The sequence below is a fragment of the Marmota monax genome, unplaced genomic scaffold (assembly GCF_021218885.2).
Source record: "Marmota monax isolate L192 unplaced genomic scaffold, Marmota_monax_Labrador192_F-V1.1 WCK01_AAM20220418_F8-fsc00069, whole genome shotgun sequence".
Lineage (NCBI taxonomy): Eukaryota > Metazoa > Chordata > Mammalia > Rodentia > Sciuridae > Marmota > Marmota monax.
This window is the reverse complement of record NW_026695243.1, coordinates 7,099,265-7,121,304: the sequence shown is the minus strand read 5'-3', so window position 1 is coordinate 7,121,304 and position 22,040 is coordinate 7,099,265. Positions and strand designations below refer to the sequence as shown.

Sequence of the window (22,040 nt, the reverse complement as noted above, 5' to 3'; positions counted from 1 at the left end):
CTTTTACCCTGTTGGAGGAAAATCTGTCTTTTCTTGCAGTTTTGTCTTCAGAACATATCATTTGACCCAGCTGCCCATTAGAATAGGGCAGTGCTGCAGATGACAGCTCCTTTGCCCTGAAGAGTAAAGGTCAGGATATTCCCCCACCCCTTAGGATCTTCTGCTTTCACATAACCTGTTCAAACCTCTCCTCAGTGAGCCTAGCACCCCTTCCCCAGGGCTCTGAATGAAAAGGAGTTCCCATCATAGAGCAAGGACTCAGGCCATAATCATTCTGATTCCATTGGCAACCAAAAGAAAGGCTTAAAGGGCCCTGGGATGCTGGTAAATCAGTTTTATTGGGTTGGGGTGGCAACTATACCCTGGCTGGGAGCAGGGCCAGCCCTCACAGGTTGTTGAGTTCCAGCAGGGTCTGGTCCAGGGTCTGGTGAATCTCCACGTTCTCCTCCTTGGCACTGGCCAAGGTCTCTGTGAGGGGAGGAAGCTGGTGAGGAGAGGGAAGGGAGACGGGGAGCATGGGGGAGACAGGGGGATGCCATGGACAGGGGAAGGTGACACAGACATGGGGTGGGTTAGGAGACACAGGAAGACATAGGAAGACATAAACTTTAGGGACCTATGGGCTCCCTGGCAGGGGCAATTGGATGAATTAAGCAGGACAGACAGATGCCTCACTTAAGGCCTATGTGGTTATGCAGGTGGGAATGGGGAGGTTTGAGTCATAAACTAGTTTACCCTCCTTCTTTAGAAGGTATAGCAAAAATTGAAAACCAAAGGAAAGACAAAGGCTGAGCCAGGAAAGAGAAGACCAGACAGACAGACAGAAATGAGTTGGAAGACAGACCTGCAGCTGCAGTGGAAAGCCCTGTTGCTGATATCCAGTACTTTTTCAAACTTCATTCCACGATCTTCTTGTCCCTCCCCTGTAGCTCACCCCACCCTATTTCCTTTCTAATCATTCTGTTAGATCCTGGAATCCCAGTTAAGTGCTCTAAAGTCTGACAGGCACCAGAGGAGGCCATGGTACTTGATGGGGTCACACATTCCCACATGCAATAATGAGAGTCAGAGACAGAGACTGCAGTGCAGAGAGGTCTTGGTGTGGGTCACAGCATTTTGTAGGGGGATTCAAGGCAGGAGGTGAGGGTCACAAGATTGGGTGTGTCGGTAAAAGCCAGGGTCTCAGGAGTGAAGGAGTGGTCTGTGGCAGTGAAGAAATGCTCTCTGGAGGGCAGGAAAACAGCATGGAGACCAAGTTTAGAGTTTATTAGGCAGCAGAGAGGGCTGGAGGGCAGCGGGTGGAGGGCATTGTGCAGAGATTGAAGGATGAAGCCAGTGCCAGAGTGGGCAGCAGGGGTGATGGAGACTCTCCCTAGGCTGTTCCCAATCTGGCTGTGCAATGATGCCAATTTTTGCTCCTCCTATCTGCCCCTCCCCATAGAGAAAATGAAAAGAGGGGAGAGAAGGGGGCTGAGATGGTCACACTGATGTGGGCTCAGAGGGAGGTGATGTCATTGAGTGCGTTGTCCAGCTCCTCGCTGATGGCCTTGTACTTCATCTTCTGTGCATAGACTTCATCTGGGATGACCAGGGGAGAGGGGCCAGGTGGGAGTGTGGGAAGAGGGAATGGAGGGGAAGAAAAAAGGAAAGAGAAAGGATGATGGGGAGAAAATGAATCAGAGAGGCAGAGAGAGTAAGAGAAAGCAACCAGAGAACAGGCTGGATGGTTTTGGGGGCTCCCTCCTCCCCTTTCTCTACCCCGTCTCTCTTTTGCCTTTCTCTTGCCCCAGCCTGGTTCTTCCCCTGAGCATCTGCCCTCCCAGGAACCTATGGGCACAGTGCTCTGAACAGGCAGGCATGCTTGCTGAAGTAGGAGAGGGAGGGTGCTTGAATCAAAGAGGGCTAAAGTCCTAAAGTTGGAGATAAAAGTAGCACCTGCCTGAGAAGAAGCAAGGCACTGGGAATTGTGAAAGTTAAAGAGTTATCAGATAAAAAGGAAAGGTGACCTTGAGTACAGCAGCATTGTTGATAACAGAAATAACCAGAGACTAGCAAATATCTGGATGTTTGTTTTCACCAAATGTAGTGTCTTCCATTAATGTTGTCAGGCAAACTCAAACACTACATCAAATAGCTGTCTCTTCAATCAAGAAGGCTCTGTGATCGGTTTCTATTGTGTTGTGCTTGGAGATGGCTTTGCTTTGTTAGATCAGTATTATGCAAAGTACATTCTACAGACCAGCAGCATAGTTATTTCCAAAGATCTTGTGAGAAATACAAATTCACCAGCCCTAGGTCAGCAATCAATCACTTTGGATTAGAATGCAGGTATCTATGGGTATTTTTTTTTACTGAATTCATGAGGCGCTTAACCACTAAGCCACATTCCCAGCCCTTTTTATTTTTTATTTTGAGACAGGGTCTCAAGAAATTGCTTAGGGCCTTGCTAGGTTGCTGAGGCTAGATTTGAACTTGTAATCCTGCCTCAGCCTCCCAAGATGCTGGGATTACAGCCACCATGTCCGGCTCTATGTTTTTTTTTTTTTTTTTTGTGTGTGTGTGTGTGTGGTGCTGAGGATTGAACCCAGGGCCTTGTACATGTGAGGCAAGCACTCTACCAACTGAGCTACATCTCCAGTCCTCTATGGGGGTTTTTAAATGTGCTGTACAAGGAACTATACCCTGAGCCTTCTGCATGCTCAAGTCTAAGAAGTACAAGAGCTGATGCACTCTGGCTTGTTACAGCTTCTTGAATTATGGGCATAGCCCACCAGAATTTGTGGAGTCCTAGGTAAGTCCAACCCTAGTTTATGAGTGGTAAATATAACCCGATGAGGAGATAAGGGACAGGCCTACAGTGACAGGTGTGTGGGGGGAGTATCCTTTACCTTCCAGGTCATCAATGGTTTTCTCCAACTTTGCCACAGACCTTTCAGCAAATTCTGCTCGGGTCTCAGCCTGTTAATAAGGGTGGGATGAGTGGCATGGTAAAGAATTAAGCATCTCAGAGAGACTCAGCATCTAAGTCAATCTTCTCTCCCATCCCTAGTTCCAGATCCCCTGTCACAGGCAGCCTCTGGCAGGGACAAGGATGGCTTGAGGGGAGCCTGGGAGCTAGAAGAGAGCTCTTACCTCCTTTAGCTTTTCCTCCAGCAGTTTGATCTCCTCTTCATATTTGTCCTCTTTGGTGGAATACTTTTAGGGACATACACATGCCATTAGTAATTCGCCTTCTCAAGTCTTTCATTTCTCCACAGAGGCCCTCAGGTTCCTCTAACTTTGCCTCCATTGAGTACCCAGCCCTCCCTGCCTGGGCCCTCACCTCCCTCCCCTGCAGGACCCAATCTTCACTACCCCTCTACCGCCTCTACCTTGTCCGCTTGGGCCTCCAGGGATTTCAAGTTGTTGGTAACAATTTTCAGCTCTTCCTCTAGGTCCCCACATTTACTGCAGGGGTGTGCGGCAGGGTGGGGTGTGAGGGCACAGTGAGGCGAGACAGCAAGGATGCATAGTGGGGGAAGGGTGGAGGAGAGAAAAGAGGAGCCAAGTGGTGAGAGTGACAGCAGGCAGAGTTTGGAAGCCCAGGCCCTTCCCAACCCTTGGCAGGTGAGAGAGAGCAGCCTGAGATGCTGAGGTGGGAAAGGGAAGATGAGCTGCAAGAAAGTGGCATTGCCCAGAAAGTTCCACAGAGGTCACTACCTCCTCCTCTGAGGCCATCAGGGACTTGAGGGCTTGGTCCATAGTTCGAAGTTCCTCCTCCAGCTGCCTGGCTCGGCTGGGGGCAGCAGGCAGGGGTCAGAGGATAGACCCTGTCCCTAGGGCACCCCAGGCCTGGGAAATCGACTGCCTACTGTGCAGGGTATCCCACAGCCACTGGCTCAGGTCCAGTTCCATCGGTCACCCCAGGGTATCCTTACCTCTCGGCCACCTCGGCTCTCTCTTCTGAGCGTTCCAGCTCTCCTTCCAGGATCACCAGCTTCCTGGCCACCTGAGAGCATTGGGAGAGAGCAGATCAGTGGTTACTGATTTGGGGTGTGAGGCTTGGGAATGGGAAGGAAGTGGGGTAGGGCTCTCACCTCCTCATATTTGCGGTCGGAGTCCTCAGCAATATGCTTGGCCTCCTTCAGCTGCATCTCCTGCAGCTCCATCTTTTCCTCATCCTTCATGGCCCGGTTTTCGATGACCTTCATTCCTCTGAGAGTCAGGGAGAGAGGTGAGTGTGAGGTCAGCACCAGCAGAGACAGGCTCCCTCCCCTGTCCCTGAACCTCCCCGTGTGCCCCTCTCCACCTCTCGCTCTCATCAGCGGCCTTCTCAGCCTCCTCCAGCTTTTGCAGGGCTGTAGCCAGGCGCTCCTGTGCCCGGTCCAGCTCCTCTTCTACCAGCTGGATGCGGCGGTTCAGGGAGGCCACATCTGCCTCAGCCTGTGGGCCAGAGGTCAGAGGTCAAAAAGCTTTGTCTGCCTTGGGTGAGTCAGAGGGGCTCCAGAGGATGGTAAGACTCCTCTCAGAAAGAACCTAGGCTTCCTGACTTCTAGATTTTAACCTGTTTTTCTACTAACTATCTTCTGTTAAAACCCTGCTCTAGCCCAAAACATTACTTGACAAGCTTCACTCCCCGGCCATGGGGCCTCTTCTGGCACAGTGCATGGTGAGTCTCTTGATGGTTGGTCACTCTGTTCTTTTTGAGAGCATTTGAAGTGCTGAGACTGGTCTGAGGTAGCCCTGATTCCTCCTCAGCAGAGCACAGGGTGGGTGCAGGACAGGTAAGGGGGAAGAGTTAGGCCAAACAGACTTCACCATTGCTAAAAACGGCCAATCACAGAATTGAACTCAGTGATGTCACCAGCTGCCAGGCAGACTACCAACAAGGGATCCAAGAGGGCACACTAGGTCAACATCCATGGTTATAGCGAGGGGCTTCCTACCAAGGCCCCTGGTCTTACAATATGGAAACAAAACCTTTGAGATTTTGGAGAAGGCCCATAAAAAACAAAAACTGAGGACATCCTGAGAAAAGAGGGCAGAGCAAGACAGGCCCCCAAAAGGAAAAAGAGCAGCAGTGCGGTTTGGTATTACGAGCACAGCTCTGAGTCAGACTGCTGTCTTGGAGCCATGGAGGCCACTCAATACTTGTGTGACCTTGGGCACCTTATTTAGTCTCTCTAAGCCTCAGTTTCCTCTTTCATAAATTGGTGTTAATGATCAGTTCCTCCTTTTGGAGACTGTTCTGAGATAATGTAGTGCTTCTAGCACTTCATCAATAGGACCATCTGGGAGACTTAAAAAACTAGCTCCATGCTAGATCCACTGAACTGAGACCTACAGGGTAAAGAATGGGAATCATTTTTTTTTTTTAAGCTTCCAAGTGATTCTGATGATAAGCCAAGTTTGGGAAATTATGAAACAATGTGCAGAAAAAACTTGAGCACATTGCCTGCACGAGCATACTCCAAAAGTTTCTCTCCCTCAAAGCCATAGAGACCCCATAGTGTTTTTTTTTTTTTTTGTGAGTGTGTGTGATGGGGGGATACCAGGGATTGAACTATGGGGCAACCGACCACTGAGCCACATCCTTAGCTTTATTTTGTATTTTATTTAGAGAGAAGGTCTCACTGAGTTGCTTAGTGCCTTGCTTTTGGCTGAGGCTGGCTTTGAACTCACCATCTTCCTGCCTCAGCCTCCAGAGCTGCTGGGATTACAAGCCTGTGCCATTGCGCCCAGCAACCCCACAGAATTTTAGGACTGGAAAGGATAAAGAGCCAGTGTAAGGGAAAAAGTGAGTGGAGGGGAGAAGCTGAGTGGCAGCACTGGTAGCAGAGGGTGTAGAAGACAGGCCCTGGTGGCACTACAGGGCAAGAGAAACACAGTACCATATATAGAAAGTGGATTATAGCTTGTCCTCCAGGTGCTGAAGGCACCTGGAGCTTGGCCACCTAGAGTGACAAGAGCCCATCATAGGCTCAGGGCCTGATGACTCAGTGTGGAAAGATTCTGGAGACATCACTGGTGTTGGGAAGGAGGATATTGGGGGCTACTCTAGAGAGATGAGACTCCGTATAAGGAAAACTCTCTTCATGGTGGTGGGATGACAAATGAGGGCCAAGTTTGGGAAGTACTAGGGCCCTCATCACAGGTCTGACATTTGCCATTGCCTGCTGCTCAAGTTCCTCAAAGCTATGGCTGTTCTTTAATCAAAGGGAGAAACTGAGGCACTATATAACTACTGTGTTCAAGGTCACACTATAAATTTGATCAGTGTTTCCTCCCTACTTCTGGCACTGCTGCCCTGTCCCTATTCCCAGGGCTTTCCACTCCATCCACCATCCCCCCTCCAGCCCCCACCTAGCTCCTTGGGTTTCCAGTCTGGCCTCTAGCTGCACTGGGCCTTGGTTATTTATAGAGTATCAAATGCCCAGGGTCATCTTTGCTAGCAGCTGCAGGTCAGTTCCCTCCCATGTGCCAGGGCTGGTGAAGAACCAAAACTGGAGGCTGGAGGTCAAAGAGGCCCAACCCTGGGGGTTGGGAAGCATGAAGTATGGTCAACAGAAACAGGAATGTCATCCCTGATGTTCAGACCATACTTTATGCTAACTACTGGCACACCCTAACCACAGGCCCATCTTCAATTTAAAACAATTCCTGGGGGAAGGCAGATGAGGCCATTGAGACAGGGATTCGTGAGAACCACATCTAAAGTCATATGCCATTCTTCTACCATTTGGTGGGGTTGGGAATCCTAAGAAGTAGACAAGTCTGGTTGGGGCTGGAGGTGCAGGCAGAGAAATCTCAGGGTAAGCAGGACCTGCCAAGATGGCTGCTTTGGCATTGTGGCCCTGTCCTTCTGCCCATTAGCCTGGCATGGTCTGAAGCCTGACAGCTTAATGAGGGTAAATGAGGAGCCCGTTAGAACCTGAGCTGGAGCCCCAGGGTACAGCAGAGCTGCTAGAGCCAGAGGTCAAGGCCAGGGAATTTCTAATGGTCCCATAGGGATGTAACTCAAGCTAGGGCCCCATCTTTGGATCCCTCTATCTCTTCCTACCCACTAGTACCTCACACTTACACTCCACCCCCCAAATATAGCTGCAGTCTCCTTACCATTTTCAGCAGCAACATTAATTGAGGTAGACAGTAAATTCTCACACCCCCACCCCCACGATGACTCACTACTGGATGGATCACTGTACTTTCCAAAAGCTGGAACCAAATGGAATTACAAGACTTAAGTCCTGGAGGGAAGTGGTAGGTGGTTTTGATTTACCCACTGTCTTGTATTATTTGTGTAAGCCTGCCCTAGCTTGGGTTACGGAGAGGAAACTATTTCTGTGCTAATGCTGGGAATATCTAGGTCTGCTTCACTACTTATCTCCATGCCTGGGACCCCTCCCCAGTTCATTAATGCCCCCCATATCCCCCAAGTCCACACTCACGTCGGTGGCCTTCTTCTCAGCCTGCTCCAGTTTCTCCTGGGCATCCTTCACTGATTCAGAATACTTTTCCACCTCATCTTCTGTCCCTTTCAGCTTCTTCTGGAGGGCCTGCTGCTCCTCTTCCAGCTAGGGGAGAGAGGAAGTCAGCTAGGCCCTGGTGAGGGCCTAGGAAGGAGGAGGGGTGTACGTGGGGGCTACTAAAAGATATTTGGAGGCTGTTAGGGAGGAAGAGGGATAACAGAGGACAGTCCAGTTGAGAATGTTGGGGGAAGCTGGTGAGGATAGAGAATAAATCTCAAGTCCCAAGGGGTAGGACCCATCGCTGTTATGCAAGGGCAGGAGTGGAAACTGAGGGACGGGCTCCCTGGGCAGCCATGGGTGAAATGGAGTGTGGTTTCTGCTGGGCCCCTGAGGGTCCTGTGAGGGCCCCGGAGGCTACTGGGTGGGAAAAAGCCTTGGGAGCAGGCCCAAGTTTGGCAAGGGCCCATCTGACCCTTAGTGGAGGGGAAGGGAGAAGAGGTTGCACTGAACGCACGGTCCCCCCACCTGCTTGCAGCGGTCTTCAGCTTGCTTTTTGTCGGCTTCGGCCTGTTCGGCGCGGTCGATGGCATTCTCCTTGTCCAGCTTCAGCATCTGCATCTTCTTCTTGATGGCGTCCATGGCTGCGGTGCGGGGTGGGCCGGCGGGCGGGTGGTGAGAACCTGGTGGACTGGGCTGGCTGCTAGGGCTCGGCGGACCAGGGCCGGGTAAGAAAGACTGAGCGGGACTGGGATGTCCCAACTGCGCGGGCGCCTAAAAGGCGGGGAGGGACCAGGCGGAGCCGGGGACCAAGACCCTCCCCCACCACGGCCCAAACCTTGTAGGGGCAGAAGCTCGGCCCGGCCCGGGGGCGCAGCCGCCCCCTGCGCACACTCCGTCGGGCCCGCCCCTTGGGGTCCCGCCTCTGCCTCCCATCCCCTCCACCCCCAGCCAGCCGTCGGGTGAGAAAGTAGCCCGCGGTGGGCTGTAAAACTCCTGGCGCTGCGAAGGAGGGAGGGGACCCTTGGGCGGGGGGCTCCGCGTTTCCTCTGAGTGACAGCCGGACCCAGTGGCAGCTGCGGCTGGGGCCCCTGGGGCTATTTCGGGGCGTGAGCTCACGGCAGCTGCCCGGGCACAAGGACCTGCGTGTCCCCCCCCCCCCTCCTCTCAGCTGCAGCAGCCGCTGCCCTTAATTTAGAAGTTTCCTGTAAATCCCCCCAGATTAAATGTCTCTTGGGAGGCGGAGCTCCTCCGCGCCTCGAGTGCCTCAGTTTACCCCGAGTTCCAGACCGCAAGTTTGCGTTCAGGGCGTGGGGGTGGTAGCTCAGTCTCCCCATGGGCTGGGTGAAACTGGCCGGAGGAGCCCCCGTCACACTGTGGAACGCGGCCCGGCTTGCTGTCCCCCAGGGCGGGCCTGACCTCTCTTTCCCTAGAGTCCCCTTCCAACCCAGCTCAGGAGCCAGGGCCCTTCTCCTGAAAGCGCCGGGCGGCGGGGGACCCAGCTCCTCGCCTGCCCGCCCCGCCCCCCACGTGCCCCGCATATTTTCCACGCGGCTGCGGCGGGGCTGGACTGGGTGCGTTCCCCTCCCGGACTCCCATCCGCTAAAAGTCCCCCCCCCCCCCCCCCCAGGATCCGTCTGTCCCCACCCTTGCTTTTGCCTCTCCCTCTTTCCCTCGAGCCCTCCCTTCTCCCCTTCCCCCAGCAGACTCTGCTCTTCCCCAGTGGCCAACTTTATGCCAAAATTTCTTTTCTGCCCTTTTTTGGGATGTTTCCCTATGGGGAGGCGGGGCCGGGCCGAGGCTGGGAAGGCTGGGGGCTAGGGGAAGAATTGCGGAGCTGCGGGCTTCGGGAGCCTGGGTGGGCGATATGCTCTGTCTAATCCAGGCCTCAAGAAATCGCTCCCGGAGCCGGGTCTCGGGTCTGGAAGTCTGGGGCGCGTGGCGCAAGGCGTTTGTTTTAGGTTTTCCTCTGGGTGGGGCAGGGTGGGAGGGGAAGTGGAAATTCACCCCGGAGGAGGGGGATGCGGAGGAGAGACCTGGCGGAGGAAGCCTGGAGAGAGCCGGGAGGGAACGGGCTGCCGCACTCCCCAGGGCTTATGGAGCTGAAGGCTTAGGTTTTGGTGGCGAGTTGGGGGCAGTGGGGAACCCTGGGCTGAGGGCCGGACCTTGGGGTTGGGGCGCGGAAAAGCATTCAGATCTGCTTGGCCGCTTGCTTAGTAGACAAGAACAGACCTGACCTGACTACTCAATGTTCACTCCAACCTATAGCCGTGTGTTTCCCAAACTCTGCGAAAGACATCCATCTAGTAGGTTCTGCTGGACTCTGGGTGTTACCAGGGGCGCTCTCCCATTCTTCACTTCCCACATCCACTTAATCCTGGGATTCTACAAATTTGTTCCTCCTTGAAGTTGCCTTGGGACTTCTTTTGCACAATTCATGTAACCTGCGGCTTGAGTGAATCTGTTTTGGTCTTGCTCCTGGTTCCCCAACTCATTTAACCCCTTGACATTGCTCCAAAGACCTGTTCATTTGTTTACTTATTTTGGGCTAGTGGGTATTGAATCCAGGGACGCTTTATCCCTGAGCTACATCCCCAGCCCTTTTTTAAAATTTTGAGACAGGATCTCACAAAGTTGCTTAGGGCCTCGCTTTATTGCTGAAGCTGACCTGGAATTTGGTATCCTCCTGCCTCATCCTCTGAAGTTGCTGGCATTACAGGCTTGTGCTACCAGGGCCCAGAGCTATCAAAGACCTTTAAAAAGTTAATGCAAATAGGATCCCAAATTCTCCAAAACTCCTCCCTAACCCCCCCCCCCCAAGATGTAAAAAATCCACATTTCTTAATATGGTATAGAAGGTCCTTTGTTTAGGCCCCTGCCTCATCTCCTTTCATTCTCAACCTTGCCACCAATACTCAGACTTTTACTCCAGGTTGCATTCAGATTGAACAGTGTACAGGAGCTGGAAATAAGAACTTTCTTAAAGCTTCCACATTTTGTGCATTCTGTTTTCCTCTCTCTAAAATGCCCTTCCCCTCTGTTGATTCCTGGTGTCCTCTAAGACTCAGATCAAGTGTCAGCTTTTCTGGGAAGCCTTCCCTTCTCACTCTCTCCACCTAATAGGTGCTTGTTCTTGGTGCAGACTCCTGTGATTCTCATCCTAGTCCCATGTTATAACTTTTTGTATATGCTTGTCCCCTTCATTTGTGTGTCCTCCAGACATGGACTGTTGTTTTTCAATTCTGAATCCTGAGGGCCTAGCACAGCACCAGGCTGAGTTTTTACATACCAGGCAGAAGTTTTTACATACCAGGTTCTAGATACACTAATATGGAGTGTGTCTGTGTATACTAATATGGTGTGGGTGTAGAGGAACTCACAGTCTAGTGCCACAGTTCCCTCAAACTTTTGGTCTTAGTATCCCTTACACTCTTTATTTATTTATTTATTAAGTTGTAGTTGGACACAGTATCTTTATTATTTTTTTTTTAATGTGGTGCTGAGGATCAAACTCAGCAACTCGTAAGTTCTAGGCCAGCACAGCCACAGCACCCCCTTACAGTCTTTTTTTTTTTTTTAAAGATTGATGTGATTTTTTATACCTTTATTTATTTTTATGTGGTGCTGAGGATTGATCCTAGCGCCTCGCTCATGCTAGGCGAGTGCTCTACCACGGAGCCACAGCCTCAGCCCCTCCCTTACACTCTTAATAATGATCAAAGACCCCAAGTAACTTTTGTCGAAGTGGGTTCCATCTATCAACACTTTGCATATTAAAATAGAAACTGAGAACATTTAAAAATATTTATTAATTCATTAAAAATAGTAAAAATGGCCAGGCATGATGGGGCACACCTGTAATCCCAGTGAATCAGGAGGCTGAAGCCAGAAGAATTTCAAATTCAAGGCCAGCCTTGGTGACTTAGTGAGGTCCTAAGCAATTTAGAAGACCCTATCTCAAAAAAAAAAAGAAAGAAAAGAAAAATAAAGAAAGGGACTGGGAATATAGCTCAGTGGTAAAAGTGCCCCTGGGTTCAATCCCTCAATACCAAAAATTAATGAATACATATAATAAAAATGAATCCCTTACACATTAACCATGTTCACATAAATGTTTTAAATGGAAAATAATTATACTTTCCAAATTAGAGTGCGGCAATTATACAATTTTTGCAAATCTCTTTAGTATCTGTTTAGTAGAGGATAACTGGAGTCTCAAAAATCTGCTTCAGCATGCAATCTGTTGTGATATGCTGGTTTGTTTGAAGTACTGGATAGGAATAAACCCAGCCTCACACAAATATGCGGTTAGAAAAAAATACATGCTTAGAGCTTTTCCAGATAACTATGGGTATTCTTTGATGATACAACACCGAAGCTTGGACAAATGGTAATTTTTTAAGGGTTAGTTGCAGTGTAGACTCTGAAACCATATCAATGCCTGCCCCGTTTTCAGAACTGGAGGTTGAACCCAGAGTCTTGCACGTGCTAGGCAAGTACTGTACCAATAATCTCCATCCCCGGCCCTTCAAAAAATTGTATTATTTATTTATTTTTGTAGTACTGGGGTTGAACCCAGGAACACAAGAAATTTGAGCTATATCCCCGGCCCTTTTTATTTTTATTATTATTTTTTTTTCGAGATAAGTTCTCATTAAGTTGCCAAGGCTAGCTTCAAACTTGGGATTTTAACTTAGTTGAGGATGGAACCCACTTTGACAAAAGTGGGATCTCCTGCCTCAGCTTCCTGGGTAGCTGGAATCACAGGTGAGCATTACCACTGCGCCAGACTAAAATTAGTAATTTTCTACTATTTCATCAAGTATATATGTGTGTATGTACATATATATTGTATTATTTTTATATTGATATTAAATCCAGGACCACTTTACCACTGAACTATATATATCTCCAGTCCTTTATTTTTATTTTGAGACAGGGTCTAAATTGTCAAGCCTGGCCTCTCCTGGCTTCATCGAGAAATCAACAATATTCTTAAGTGAAGCTGGCTTTTCTTCCCTCCTTCCTTCTTTCTCCTTCCTTCCTTTCTTCTTTCCTTCCTGGCCTCTCCTGGCTTCATCAAGAAATCAAGGATATTCTTAAGTGAAGCTGGCTTTTCTCCCTCCCTCCCTCCCTTCCTACCTTCCTTCCTTCCTTCCTCCTTTCCTCCCTCCCTTCTTCCCTTCTTCCCTCTCTCCTTCCTTCCCTCCCTCCTTCCCTCCTTCCTTCTTTCCTTCCTTCCTTGTTTTGGTACCAGGGATCAAACCAAGGGGTACTTAAACACTGAACCACCCAGGGGTGCTTAACCACTTAGACACATCCCCAGCTCTTTTTATATTTTGTTTAGAGACAGGGTCTTGCTGAGTTGCTCAGGGTCTCGCCAAGTTGCTGAGGCTGGCTCTGAACTTGAGATCCTCCTGCCTCAGCCTCCCAGGACGCTGGAATTACAGGGATCACTGTGCCTGGCCTATTTCTTAAATTGCTAATGCATGGTGCTGAAAAATACAACTATTAGTACAGTTTTGGGCACTGCCTTGATTTGTGCTAAGATATTTTTTACCTTGTCAGTGCAAATGTTGACAATGTGACAAAGAAAATTAATATATTATTATTATGAAAATAATTTTGACTTCTGGACCCTAAAAGGGTCTTAGGGATCCCCAGTGGTCTGAGGGCCATATTTGAAGACCTGCTGTTCTAATGGATATTAGAGCCTCTCCCCAGAAGTCTCCTAGGCTATCACCAGTGATAGGAACGTGAGTGGACACAGTTCCTGAGGACATGACAGGGAAGTAGCACCAGGAGTAAGCAGTTGTTCTGGTTCATAGCTGTAGTTCAGATTCTTGGATTGTTACTTGTCAGGGAGGTTGTAGAAGGGATTTGATCTCCAAGGTCCTTAACTCACGATGCTGTGACACTGAATCTGGGGTTCAGGGACCACAGCAGTATGTACTGGAATTGCCAGTCTGTGCGTCAGAGAAGTGATAATGCATCTCAGTTTTCCAGGGCTTAGCATGGGCATGGCTTAGTAAATATTGAATGAATGAATCACAGGTGACATGGGTGTCAGTAGGAAGTTGGACTGCCCTGAGGAGGGCAAAGTATTTGCATCCACTTTAAACTTACTCTAATGCAGGGGAGTAGATGGTATTAGGCTATGTTTGTGTTCTATTTCGAGGGAGAAATATTGTGGAAACAATATGCCTGGCAGTGGGATTGGCTAAAAATCATGCATGAAAATAGTGGCTAACCAAGAGGATTGCCAGAGGGCCCATGCAGTGTAGGCCCAGGGGTGTGAATGTACAAGGAAGTGGAATCATGGAAGCACACATCATTTACCTCCTTGACATGTCTCCTCATGGAACCTTCAGATGAGGCAAGAAGCTGGAGCAGGGCGACCACAATTAACTGGCCACTAGGGGTGCTGTTCCCCTCCAACTAGAAAAGTCTCACACCTGGGCCAAGATCCACCCTCTTTCCTTTTAGTATGATTCTATACTGGAATAATCTCCCCATCCCACTTAATAGTTGTAGCACCCCAGACAGCCTCAGGTTTTAACCAATTCTGTAACCACAGTTCTTTTAGGCTCAGACACATATTTTATAGGCTGCTTATTTTTAGCAAAGATGCTTTGAAAATTCAAATTTGGTGAGGGATTAGACCTGTCATATACTCTTTAAGTAGTTACGAAGAACAAAGTATCCTGGTAGCCACAAAGAGCAATGGCAGCTGTTATCCCAGTGACAGAAGACAACACTTTGGTGAAGCTCAGGCACTGGCCAATGAAATGGAGACAACAGGAATGTGACTTCTCAGGCACAGCTTCCTAACTAGGATGACTTTAGGGATTTGAGTGCAAAAAGGAGGAAGAGGTCTGAGGGGGCAGATGCTCCTGTCTCTCCCAACTCCTACTTTGATCCAGATCAAGCTGGGTGACAGAACTCAGTCCCTTGCTCTTCCATGCTGTCCAGGAATAAATGTTGTATCTCTTCAAGAAGCCAAGCAGGATTTGTAGGTAGAATATCTTTATTGGAGCATGATCTGTTGGGGGCTAACAACCCTGTAGCCCCATAGGTGGCTGGGGTTGGGGATAGATAGTATCAAAAAAGATGAGCCGAGCTGATGAGGCCGTGGGGACTGGCTGGAAGCTGCTGGCAGGGTGGAACGGGCTGGAGCCCTGGCAGGTTCAGACTGAGGTACAGCAGCGTTAATAATACTCTTGGAGCGTTAATACTCTGGGAAGGGGTAGGCACTTAGGGGTCCCAGGGCATGAAGGCACTTGGAATCAGGGTAGGGGCAGGGGATGTGCAGTGGGACTGGGCAGGGCCAGGCCCGGGGTTTGGCAGGCACTTTGGGGAGTGCTGGGGTTGGGCAGGTTGGGCCCTGACAGCCCGAAGGCTTTGGTAGTGGCAGGCACAGTCTCTGGGCTGGGTCTGCATAAATAGAAGTGGCATCCCTAATGCTCATCTCGAAGCTCTGAAGGTAGGAACTTGTACTGCTGCTGCCGGATCTGGGCCAGCTTCTTCCGAGCCTCCTCCAGCTCTCTTTCCTTCCGGAGCATCTCTTCTTGCGCTGCAATGATCTGAGGGACACAAGGCCAAGATCGGTTTGGTCAGTATTTTCATTAGGGGCAGAGCATGGGTGGGGTAGTGTGAGCAACAGAACTACCCTCCTGCCTGAGAGTGGCTCACCTGGGCAATGCCCCCAACCATCTTCTCCTTCACCACCACCGTCTCATTCTCCTGGTCTTCAAAGGCTGCAGCCTTTTGGGCTGCCTTCACCAGATTATCTGAGGCTCGCTTCACTGCATTGCCTGCAGCCTGAGCATGGAGAAAGCAGCATGAGTTAGAACTCAGTTAGGAGCCCAGCTGAGAGTCCCTAATTTCCTCATAGAAATGTACATCTCAGCAGCCCCAAGATGGCAGCCACCATGAAGAAGGCAGCTGCAGAAGATATCAATGTTACTTTTGAAGATCAGCAAAAGATAAACAAATTTGCCTGGAATACAAATAGAATACAAAAAGCTAAAGGATGAAATAGAAGTAAAAAAGAAACAACTCCAAAATTTAGAAGATACCTGTGATGACATCTGAGAGACACAGGGCCAAGATGTTTGCAGATGATGACTGTTTAATGATACCTTATCAAACTGGGGATGTTTTCATTAGCCATCATCAAGAGGAAACACAGGAAATGTTAGAGGAAGCAAAGAAAAACTTGCAAGAAGAACTTGATGCCTTAGAATCCAGAGCGGAATCAATTCAATGGGTGTTAGCAGATTTGAAAGTTCAGTTATATGCAAAATTTGGCAGCAACATAAATCTTGAAGCTGATGAAAGTTAATATTTTATAATACTCTTTTTAAACTTTTCATTTATTTAATGGAAACTTGCCTATTTTCACATGTTGTGTGTATTTTATATACTTGAAAATGTATTTTGCATAACTGTTATATTAAGCTTAGGGGCTTTATATCATGTTATTAAAATCAGTTAAGGGCTGGGGATATAGCTCAGTTGGTAGAGTGCTTGCCTTGCATGCACAAGGCCCTGGGTTCGATCCCTAGCACCAAAAAAAAAAAAAAAAAGAAATGTATGTCTCAGCATCTCAGGAGTGACAGTTGGATGAAGTATAACCCAAGGGACAATGGGATGGTCAGAATTCCTCACCTGAAGCCGCTTCATTGCCTCAGAGTCCTGGTCAGCCTTGACCTTGCAGGCCACGAGGAGTTGGGCTGTGGAGGCTGCTACCTGTTTGGCAGAGGAGATGAGCTTCTCCTGGCTGGCATGGCCTTGGACAGCTGCATTGGCTGCCTCGCACAGATTGTTGGTGGCTGCTGCCACCATCCGGGCCTACAGCAGGGAGAGTTAGATGAAAATATGCCTCTTGCCCTGGTCCATCCCTCCTCCAGCCTTTTATGCCTCCCCAACTTGAGACCCAGAATGTGTAGTATACTCACAGCAGAAATAAGACCCTGGGACCACTGCCCATCGTCCAGTGCATTGGCTGGAATGGCACCCACCTGTGGAGGAAGAAGGAGAGCCCGTTAGACCTGTGCTCTCCTTATGTCAATCCTCTCAGGTAAGAATATGGTGTGAATAACAAAGCTGTCTCCCTGCTCTCATTATTATTATTTGTGGTACCAAGGGTACCAAGGATTTAACCAAGGGGCCTTCTACTACTGAGCCAGCTATTTATTTATTTATTGGATACTAGGAATCAAATGCAGGGGCACTCAACTGAGCCACATCCCCAGCCCTATTTTTTTTTTTTAGCTGTAGAGGGACACAATACCTTTATTATTTATTTATTTATTTTTATGTGGTGGTGCTGAGGATTGAACCCAGTGCCCTCACATGTGCTAGGCAAGCACTCTATCACTGAGCTACAGCCCCAACCCCTCCCAGCCCTATTTTGTTTTTTGGGGGGATTTTTTTTTTTTTGGTACCAGGGATTGAACGCAGGGGCACTCAACCACTGAGCCATATTCCCCAGGCCCATTTTGTATTTTATTTAGAGAGAGGGTCTCACCGAGAAGTTTAGCACCTTACTGTTGCTGAGGCTGGCTTTGATTTTGCTATCCTCCTGCTTCACCCTCCAGATCTGCTGGACTTTTTATTTTTTATTTTCAGACAGGGTCTCCCTAAATTGCTCAGGCCTTGAAATTACGATTCTCCCACCTCAGTCTCCCAAACAGCCTGGATTCTAGGTGTGTACCACTGCACCTGGATTCTGGGTATTAATATTTTAAGTATTTACCTTTCCTTGGGCAACCAGTTCTCTCTGGGCAGCTGATGCGGCCTTTACCAGTGCACTGGTGGCTGCTGCGATGGACTTGGCAGCTTCTAATATCTGTTCCTCAAAGTTCAAGGACTCATCTGCCTCCTGCAACAAAGACATACAGATTGCAGGGAGAGATAAAAATTCAGGAGACCAAAGGTGGGGACCTTCTGCCATTGGAGGGGTGCGGGGAGGGGAAAGCACTGACCTTGGGTTTGGCCCGGGGCTTCAGCTGCTCTAGCTTTTTGGCTGCAGCCTCAATGGCAGCTGCCGCTCCCAGAAGCTCATTTTCAGCAATGACTGTGGGGTCCTCAGGGTCCACCCACTCTGTTCCTGATGGGATGAAGGGGAAAGGAGGAGGCTAAGGTAGAGCAGGGGGGTCAGAAGCACTGGAAAATTTGGTTAGTACCACTAGGTCCTGGCACTTGTGGGGACTATGTTAGCTCAGAGATATCTAACCAGGAAGCAGAGATCATACCATTGTAAGGCTTTTCCTTCCCTCCCAGTCCCTGGTCACTTCTCACCCTTCATGGCCTCAGCAGCCTGTATGAGCTCAGTGACTGAACCAGCCACCCGTTTTGAGTGTCCTGTCAATTGCTGCTTCAGTTCTGGGTTTGGCTTCTGCAAGGTCTGGGGGGGCAGGAAACAAAAAGTATAACATCTTAGATTCCACTCTGATCTATGAAGCAGGGCAGACCATGCCACCACCCCATCCCTAAGCACTCCACAGCACAGCCCTCAAACATCATGCTGCCTATCCAAGTATACTCCGTGTATCATGCTGCACACATGGTGAGGAGCAGGGCTTTGTCACTCACCGGCTGACAAGGAGCAGCAAGCAGAATGATGAAATAAAAAGACAGATGATGAAGGTGCGAAAAGACAAGAGGAAGAAGAGGAAGTAAGAGGGAGAAACAAAGACAATAAGAATGATAGGGCCCCAGAGAAAGGGAGTTTTGGAAACAAGAATGAATTTGGGAAATACATGGCAGGGTATGGAGGGAATTTAAAAAAAAAATAAGAGTTGGGTTTGAGCCTTGTGGGAAGAAGACTATGTATTCAGGGAGGCTGGGATGATGAGCAAACAATGCCCTCCTTACCAGCAGCACATGGTCCAGCAATTCCAGGTAGCCATTGGCACATTCTCGGCCATAGTGCAGGGCCCGAAGCCGTACATCAGGGGCTACTTCTGGGTGATAAGCTGCTTCCTGTCCCCAGAGTAATATATTAGCTTTAGGATTCCATAGACCTCCAGGCCTCCCAAGTCCCTGCAGTTTCATGGCCCTCATATTCTTCCCCAAGGCTACCTCACTATTAGCATTCCTACCTTGCAAGCCCGAAGCATATCTGCAATAGCACGACGGCTCAGATTGGCTGTGGCAATGACATCTTCCTGGCGACAAGAATTGCCAGCAGCAACAGCTTTGGCTGTTGCCATGGTAATACCCTTGGTCATTCTGATGAAATCTTCTGGGGTAGAGGTCTTGGCAGGTGGCTCTGGGGAACAGAAAACCTGTTGGAGCAGAATAAGAAGAAAGATTTTACAGTGACTGAGACTGTAAGACAATGTCATACTCTATGCTCATGTGATTTGCTCAATCATCTGTGATTGTTCAGCAAACATTCCTTGAGTATTTATTGGAGGTTAAGTCCTTGTGGACATTTGTACATAGCTAATGGAATTGAAGGCAGCTGATTGATGTTTCTACTGAAACATGAGTGGGGGAGAGTTTGTTTGAAATGAAAATAGAGGCTTCTGGCTGGGGATGTAGCTCAGTGGAAAAGCACGTGCTTAGCATCTACAAGGCTCTGGGTACAACTCCTAGCACTGAAAAAACAAAGAAAGAAAAAAAAATGTCAGAGCAAAGCAAGTAGAAAAGCCTACAGCTGGCAACAGCCTGGCATGCTCTTAGAAATGATAAGAGTCCAGAGGAATAGGGGCACAGAAAGCAGAAGAGTGGGATGTTGGCAGAGGCCCAACAGTAGTGGGTTTTAAGCAGTGAAGTAACATAATCTTATTTATGCTCAGGATTGAACCCAGGATCTCAAGCATGCTAGGCAAGCACTCTACCATTAAGCTCTATCACCAGCCCTAATTTAAAAATTTAAAAGATAATTTGGGCTACTATAGAAAGAATAGATTGGAGGGGCAAGTGCTGAAATGTAGAGATCAGATAGATACTATTGCATGAATTCGGCTAAGGACTGTTGATGATCTGGACAAGGCAGTGGTGGTAGAAGAGATGGGGAAGAGACAAAGTGAGATCTATCTGGAGGGAGAACTAACAAGAATTGCTAAGGAGAATGAAAGATTTTTAGATGTTAAAGCTGGGTTTCTAGCTTTAGAAAATGAGTTATTCAAAATTTCCATTTACTGGGATGGAGAAGACTAGGAAAGGACTAGGTTTGGAAGGCAGAAAGTTGAGAGTTTCAATTTGGATATCTGGTGAAAACAGAGCATCAGAAAGATGAGGAGAGAGGAAAGTGGTAGAGGCTGAAAGCAGGGAGAAGACTGGTACAACAGGCAAAGTGAAGGAGAGAAAATAAAAGTCTGAACAAGAGTGCAGACAATGGGGCTAGAGGGGAGGAATGAAAGGAAAAGGGCATGAAAGCAGTGCTGGTGCATACCTACAATCCCAGTGACTAGAGAGGCACAGGCAGGAGGATCAAGTTCAAAGCCAGCCTCAACAACTTGATAATATCAAGACCTTGTTTCAAAATAAAAATTAAAAGGACTAGGGATTGGGCTGAGGTTGTGGCTCAGTGCTCACCTAGCATGTGCGAGGCCCTGGGTTTGATCCTCAGCACCACATAAAAATAAATAAAATAAAGGTATTGTGTCCAACTACAACGAATATATATGTATTTGTTTATATAGCTAGGGATTTAGCTCAGTGATAAAGTACCCCTGAATTCTATCCCCAGTATTGCAGGGGGATGGTGGTAGAGAAAGTTAGAAAGGAAAAGGGACTAGAGAAGAGGAGTGGAAGGGTTTTGCAATGGCTTGGATGTGGTGAATAAGTTGGAAATCAAGGATGTTTGAGAACTCTTCATGATTTCAGGTTATGACCACTGTTTATAGAGGTGGCCTTGAGGCAGAACTGCATGGAGGCGGGCTGGGGATGTGGCTCAAGCGGTAGCGCGCTCGCCTGGCATGTGTGCGGCCCGGGTTCGATTCTCAGCACCACATTAAAAAAATAAAGATGTGTGTCCGCTGAAAACTAAAAAAAATAAATATTAAAAAATAAAAAAAATAAAAAAGAACTGCATGGAGGCACTGCATCTAGGTGGTGATATCAAACAGATAGTTGAGACGAACAAAGAACAGGAAGTCAGCTTAAAGAATGAAAATGAAAGTGATTAAACTCACCCAAGATTGGAATACAGAAAAAAGGCTATTTTTACAATTCTGGAAAGGCCTCTGCATTTACTAGGTTGAAGGTGATCTAATGATGGCTACTAAAATGACGTTTAAGCAGCAAGAGAAAAGCCAGTATCAAGAAAGCCAAAAGCAGAGAGAATTTCAAAGAGATGTTTATTAACAGAGTCAAACGCTATGGAAATGTCTGCAGAGAATAAAGATCAAAAAGAGATCACTGAATGTAGCAACTAAGAGGCCTGTGGAGAATGGAGAAAATGGGAAGATGGTGGTGAAAGCAAATAGCTATCAAATGCTAAGGAATCAATAAGAAGGGAAAGACACACAAGAAGTTTGGCAATAAGAATGTGTTTAACTGTATTTGTGAATGTGAGGTACGTGTTTACAATCTATCATGTTCCCTCTCTCTGACCCTAGTTTGTGATGCCCAGACTTCTTGTGCTCACCGCCAGTTCCTGCCGTATGTGTTCTGTAGTTGCCTCCAGGGCTCGGGTGCCTTTGGTGGCTTCGTCTTCCACAGCTTTCACTGTCTTGAGCAGTGATGTCACATTGGTCACCATCACCTAACAGCATCAAAGAGTGGGGGGAGGGGATCACTTTAAAATAACAGGAAGAAGTGCATTAATCACCCCCATCCTGATAGTGCTCCTCATTCCCTTCAACCTTGGCAGAATTCTTCAGCTGCCACACTGCAGGGTCATCCCCAACTTTGCCAGCTGCAGCCTTTGTTGCACTGATGAGGTCTCCTAGGGCCTTGGCTACATCCTTCACTGCATTGATCAGCACCACCTGTGTATAAGAGAGGTGGCTCTGGTCTATGGGAGAAGGAAGAGGAGCAGGAAGTAGTTCTAGCCAGAATTAGGGATATCAGGTGTATAGATACCTGGGTCTCAGGGTCCTCGGCTCCCAAGCTGGCTGCACCAAGCTTGACCACATCAGCAAGGCGGGTGATGGTGGCAACAGAAGACTGGGCAGCCTGTGCCAACTTTTCCTGGCTCCCAGCTGCATTCTGCACCAGGACCTTAGTATCCTCCACCAGCACCTTTGCAGTCTTCAGAATGCCCTCCCTGAGGAAGGGTCCAGCCTAGTCAGCTCTTCTCAGATCTGACTGCCCACTTGAGCTGACCCAGAGTTCCCAGACTAGGTTTTTCCCCAAACAAGCTAATGATATCCTGCCTTTTTCTGGCCCTGTGTCCCAACCTGGGTGCTTCCCTCAGGCCAGTTCCCTCCTCACCGATGGTCAGCAAAAGTTTCAGCACCCTCACGGTTGAGCGTGCCAGCAGTAGCAAACATGATGGTGGTGTCGAGGTCAGCGATAATACCAGACACAGCACTGGCTGCTGTGATGCAGGCCTGGGTGCCACGATTCCCAGCCTGGAGTGCAGCCAGGACATGGGAGACCTGGGATAGGGAAAGTTACATGGTGCCATGTATA

General features: G+C 48.6%; 2 protein-coding genes and 1 pseudogene across 7 annotated transcripts in view; 1 reads left to right on the top strand and 2 right to left on the bottom strand.

Annotated features, from left to right (window-relative positions):
- Positions 1-319: 319 nt before the first annotated feature.
- Tpm2 (tropomyosin 2) lies at positions 320-8,270 on the bottom strand. Of its 4 annotated transcripts, none has more exons than XM_046457283.2 (9): positions 7,974-8,257; positions 7,428-7,553; positions 4,289-4,422; positions 4,077-4,194; positions 3,918-3,988; positions 3,372-3,447; positions 3,133-3,195; positions 2,889-2,958; positions 320-468 (listed from the first exon to the last, which is right to left on the bottom strand). In XM_046457283.2, exons 1-9 carry the CDS (start codon positions 8,085-8,087, stop codon positions 386-388), a joined length of 855 nt encoding a protein of 284 aa, XP_046313239.1. In that variant the 5' UTR covers positions 8,088-8,257; the 3' UTR covers positions 320-385. The 4 variants fall into 4 exon arrangements, with proteins under 4 accessions (XP_046313239.1, XP_046313236.1, XP_046313238.1 ...); XM_046457280.2 differs by lacking the exon at positions 3,372-3,447 and adding an exon at positions 3,700-3,775 and having other exon boundaries at positions 7,974-8,240; XM_046457282.2 differs by lacking the exon at positions 320-468 and adding an exon at positions 1,250-1,578 and having other exon boundaries at positions 7,974-8,270.
- Positions 8,271-14,454: 6,184 nt separating this feature from the next.
- The window catches only part of Tln1 (talin 1), a 33,498-nt gene continuing 25,912 nt past the window's right edge, over positions 14,455-22,040 (bottom strand). For all 3 annotated transcript variants that reach the window (XM_046457241.2, XM_046457244.2, XM_046457243.2), the window contains 13 exons: positions 21,840-22,006; positions 21,489-21,672; positions 21,269-21,394; positions 21,052-21,168; positions 18,554-18,739; positions 18,327-18,434; positions 17,751-17,856; positions 17,435-17,559; positions 17,206-17,331; positions 16,406-16,468; positions 16,116-16,298; positions 15,138-15,266; positions 14,455-15,028 (listed from right to left, as the gene is read on the bottom strand). In XM_046457241.2, coding sequence (XP_046313197.1) covers positions 14,903-15,028; positions 15,138-15,266; positions 16,116-16,298; positions 16,406-16,468; positions 17,206-17,331; positions 17,435-17,559; positions 17,751-17,856; positions 18,327-18,434; positions 18,554-18,739; positions 21,052-21,168; positions 21,269-21,394; positions 21,489-21,672; positions 21,840-22,006 — 1,746 coding nt within the window. In that variant the 3' untranslated portion in view covers positions 14,455-14,902. The remainder of the gene's footprint in view (positions 15,029-15,137; positions 15,267-16,115; positions 16,299-16,405; positions 16,469-17,205; positions 17,332-17,434; positions 17,560-17,750; positions 17,857-18,326; positions 18,435-18,553; positions 18,740-21,051; positions 21,169-21,268; positions 21,395-21,488; positions 21,673-21,839; positions 22,007-22,040) is intronic.
- On the top strand, positions 15,363-15,968 carry LOC124101333 (prefoldin subunit 4-like; annotated as a pseudogene).

Excerpts from the sequence above, each read along its gene's own strand:
- Tpm2 (XM_046457282.2), bottom strand. The coding sequence starts at position 8,087 with ATGGACGCCATCAAGAAGAAGATGCAGATGCTGAAGCTGGACAAGGAG. Across the intron at positions 7,554-7,973 it reads CTGAAGACCGCTGCAAGCAG|CTGGAAGAGGAGCAGCAGGC; the intron begins GTGGGGGGACCG and ends TCTCTCCCCTAG. Across the intron at positions 2,959-3,132 it reads TGGAGGAAAAGCTAAAGGAG|GCTGAGACCCGAGCAGAATT; the intron begins GTAAGAGCTCTC and ends CCTTATTAACAG.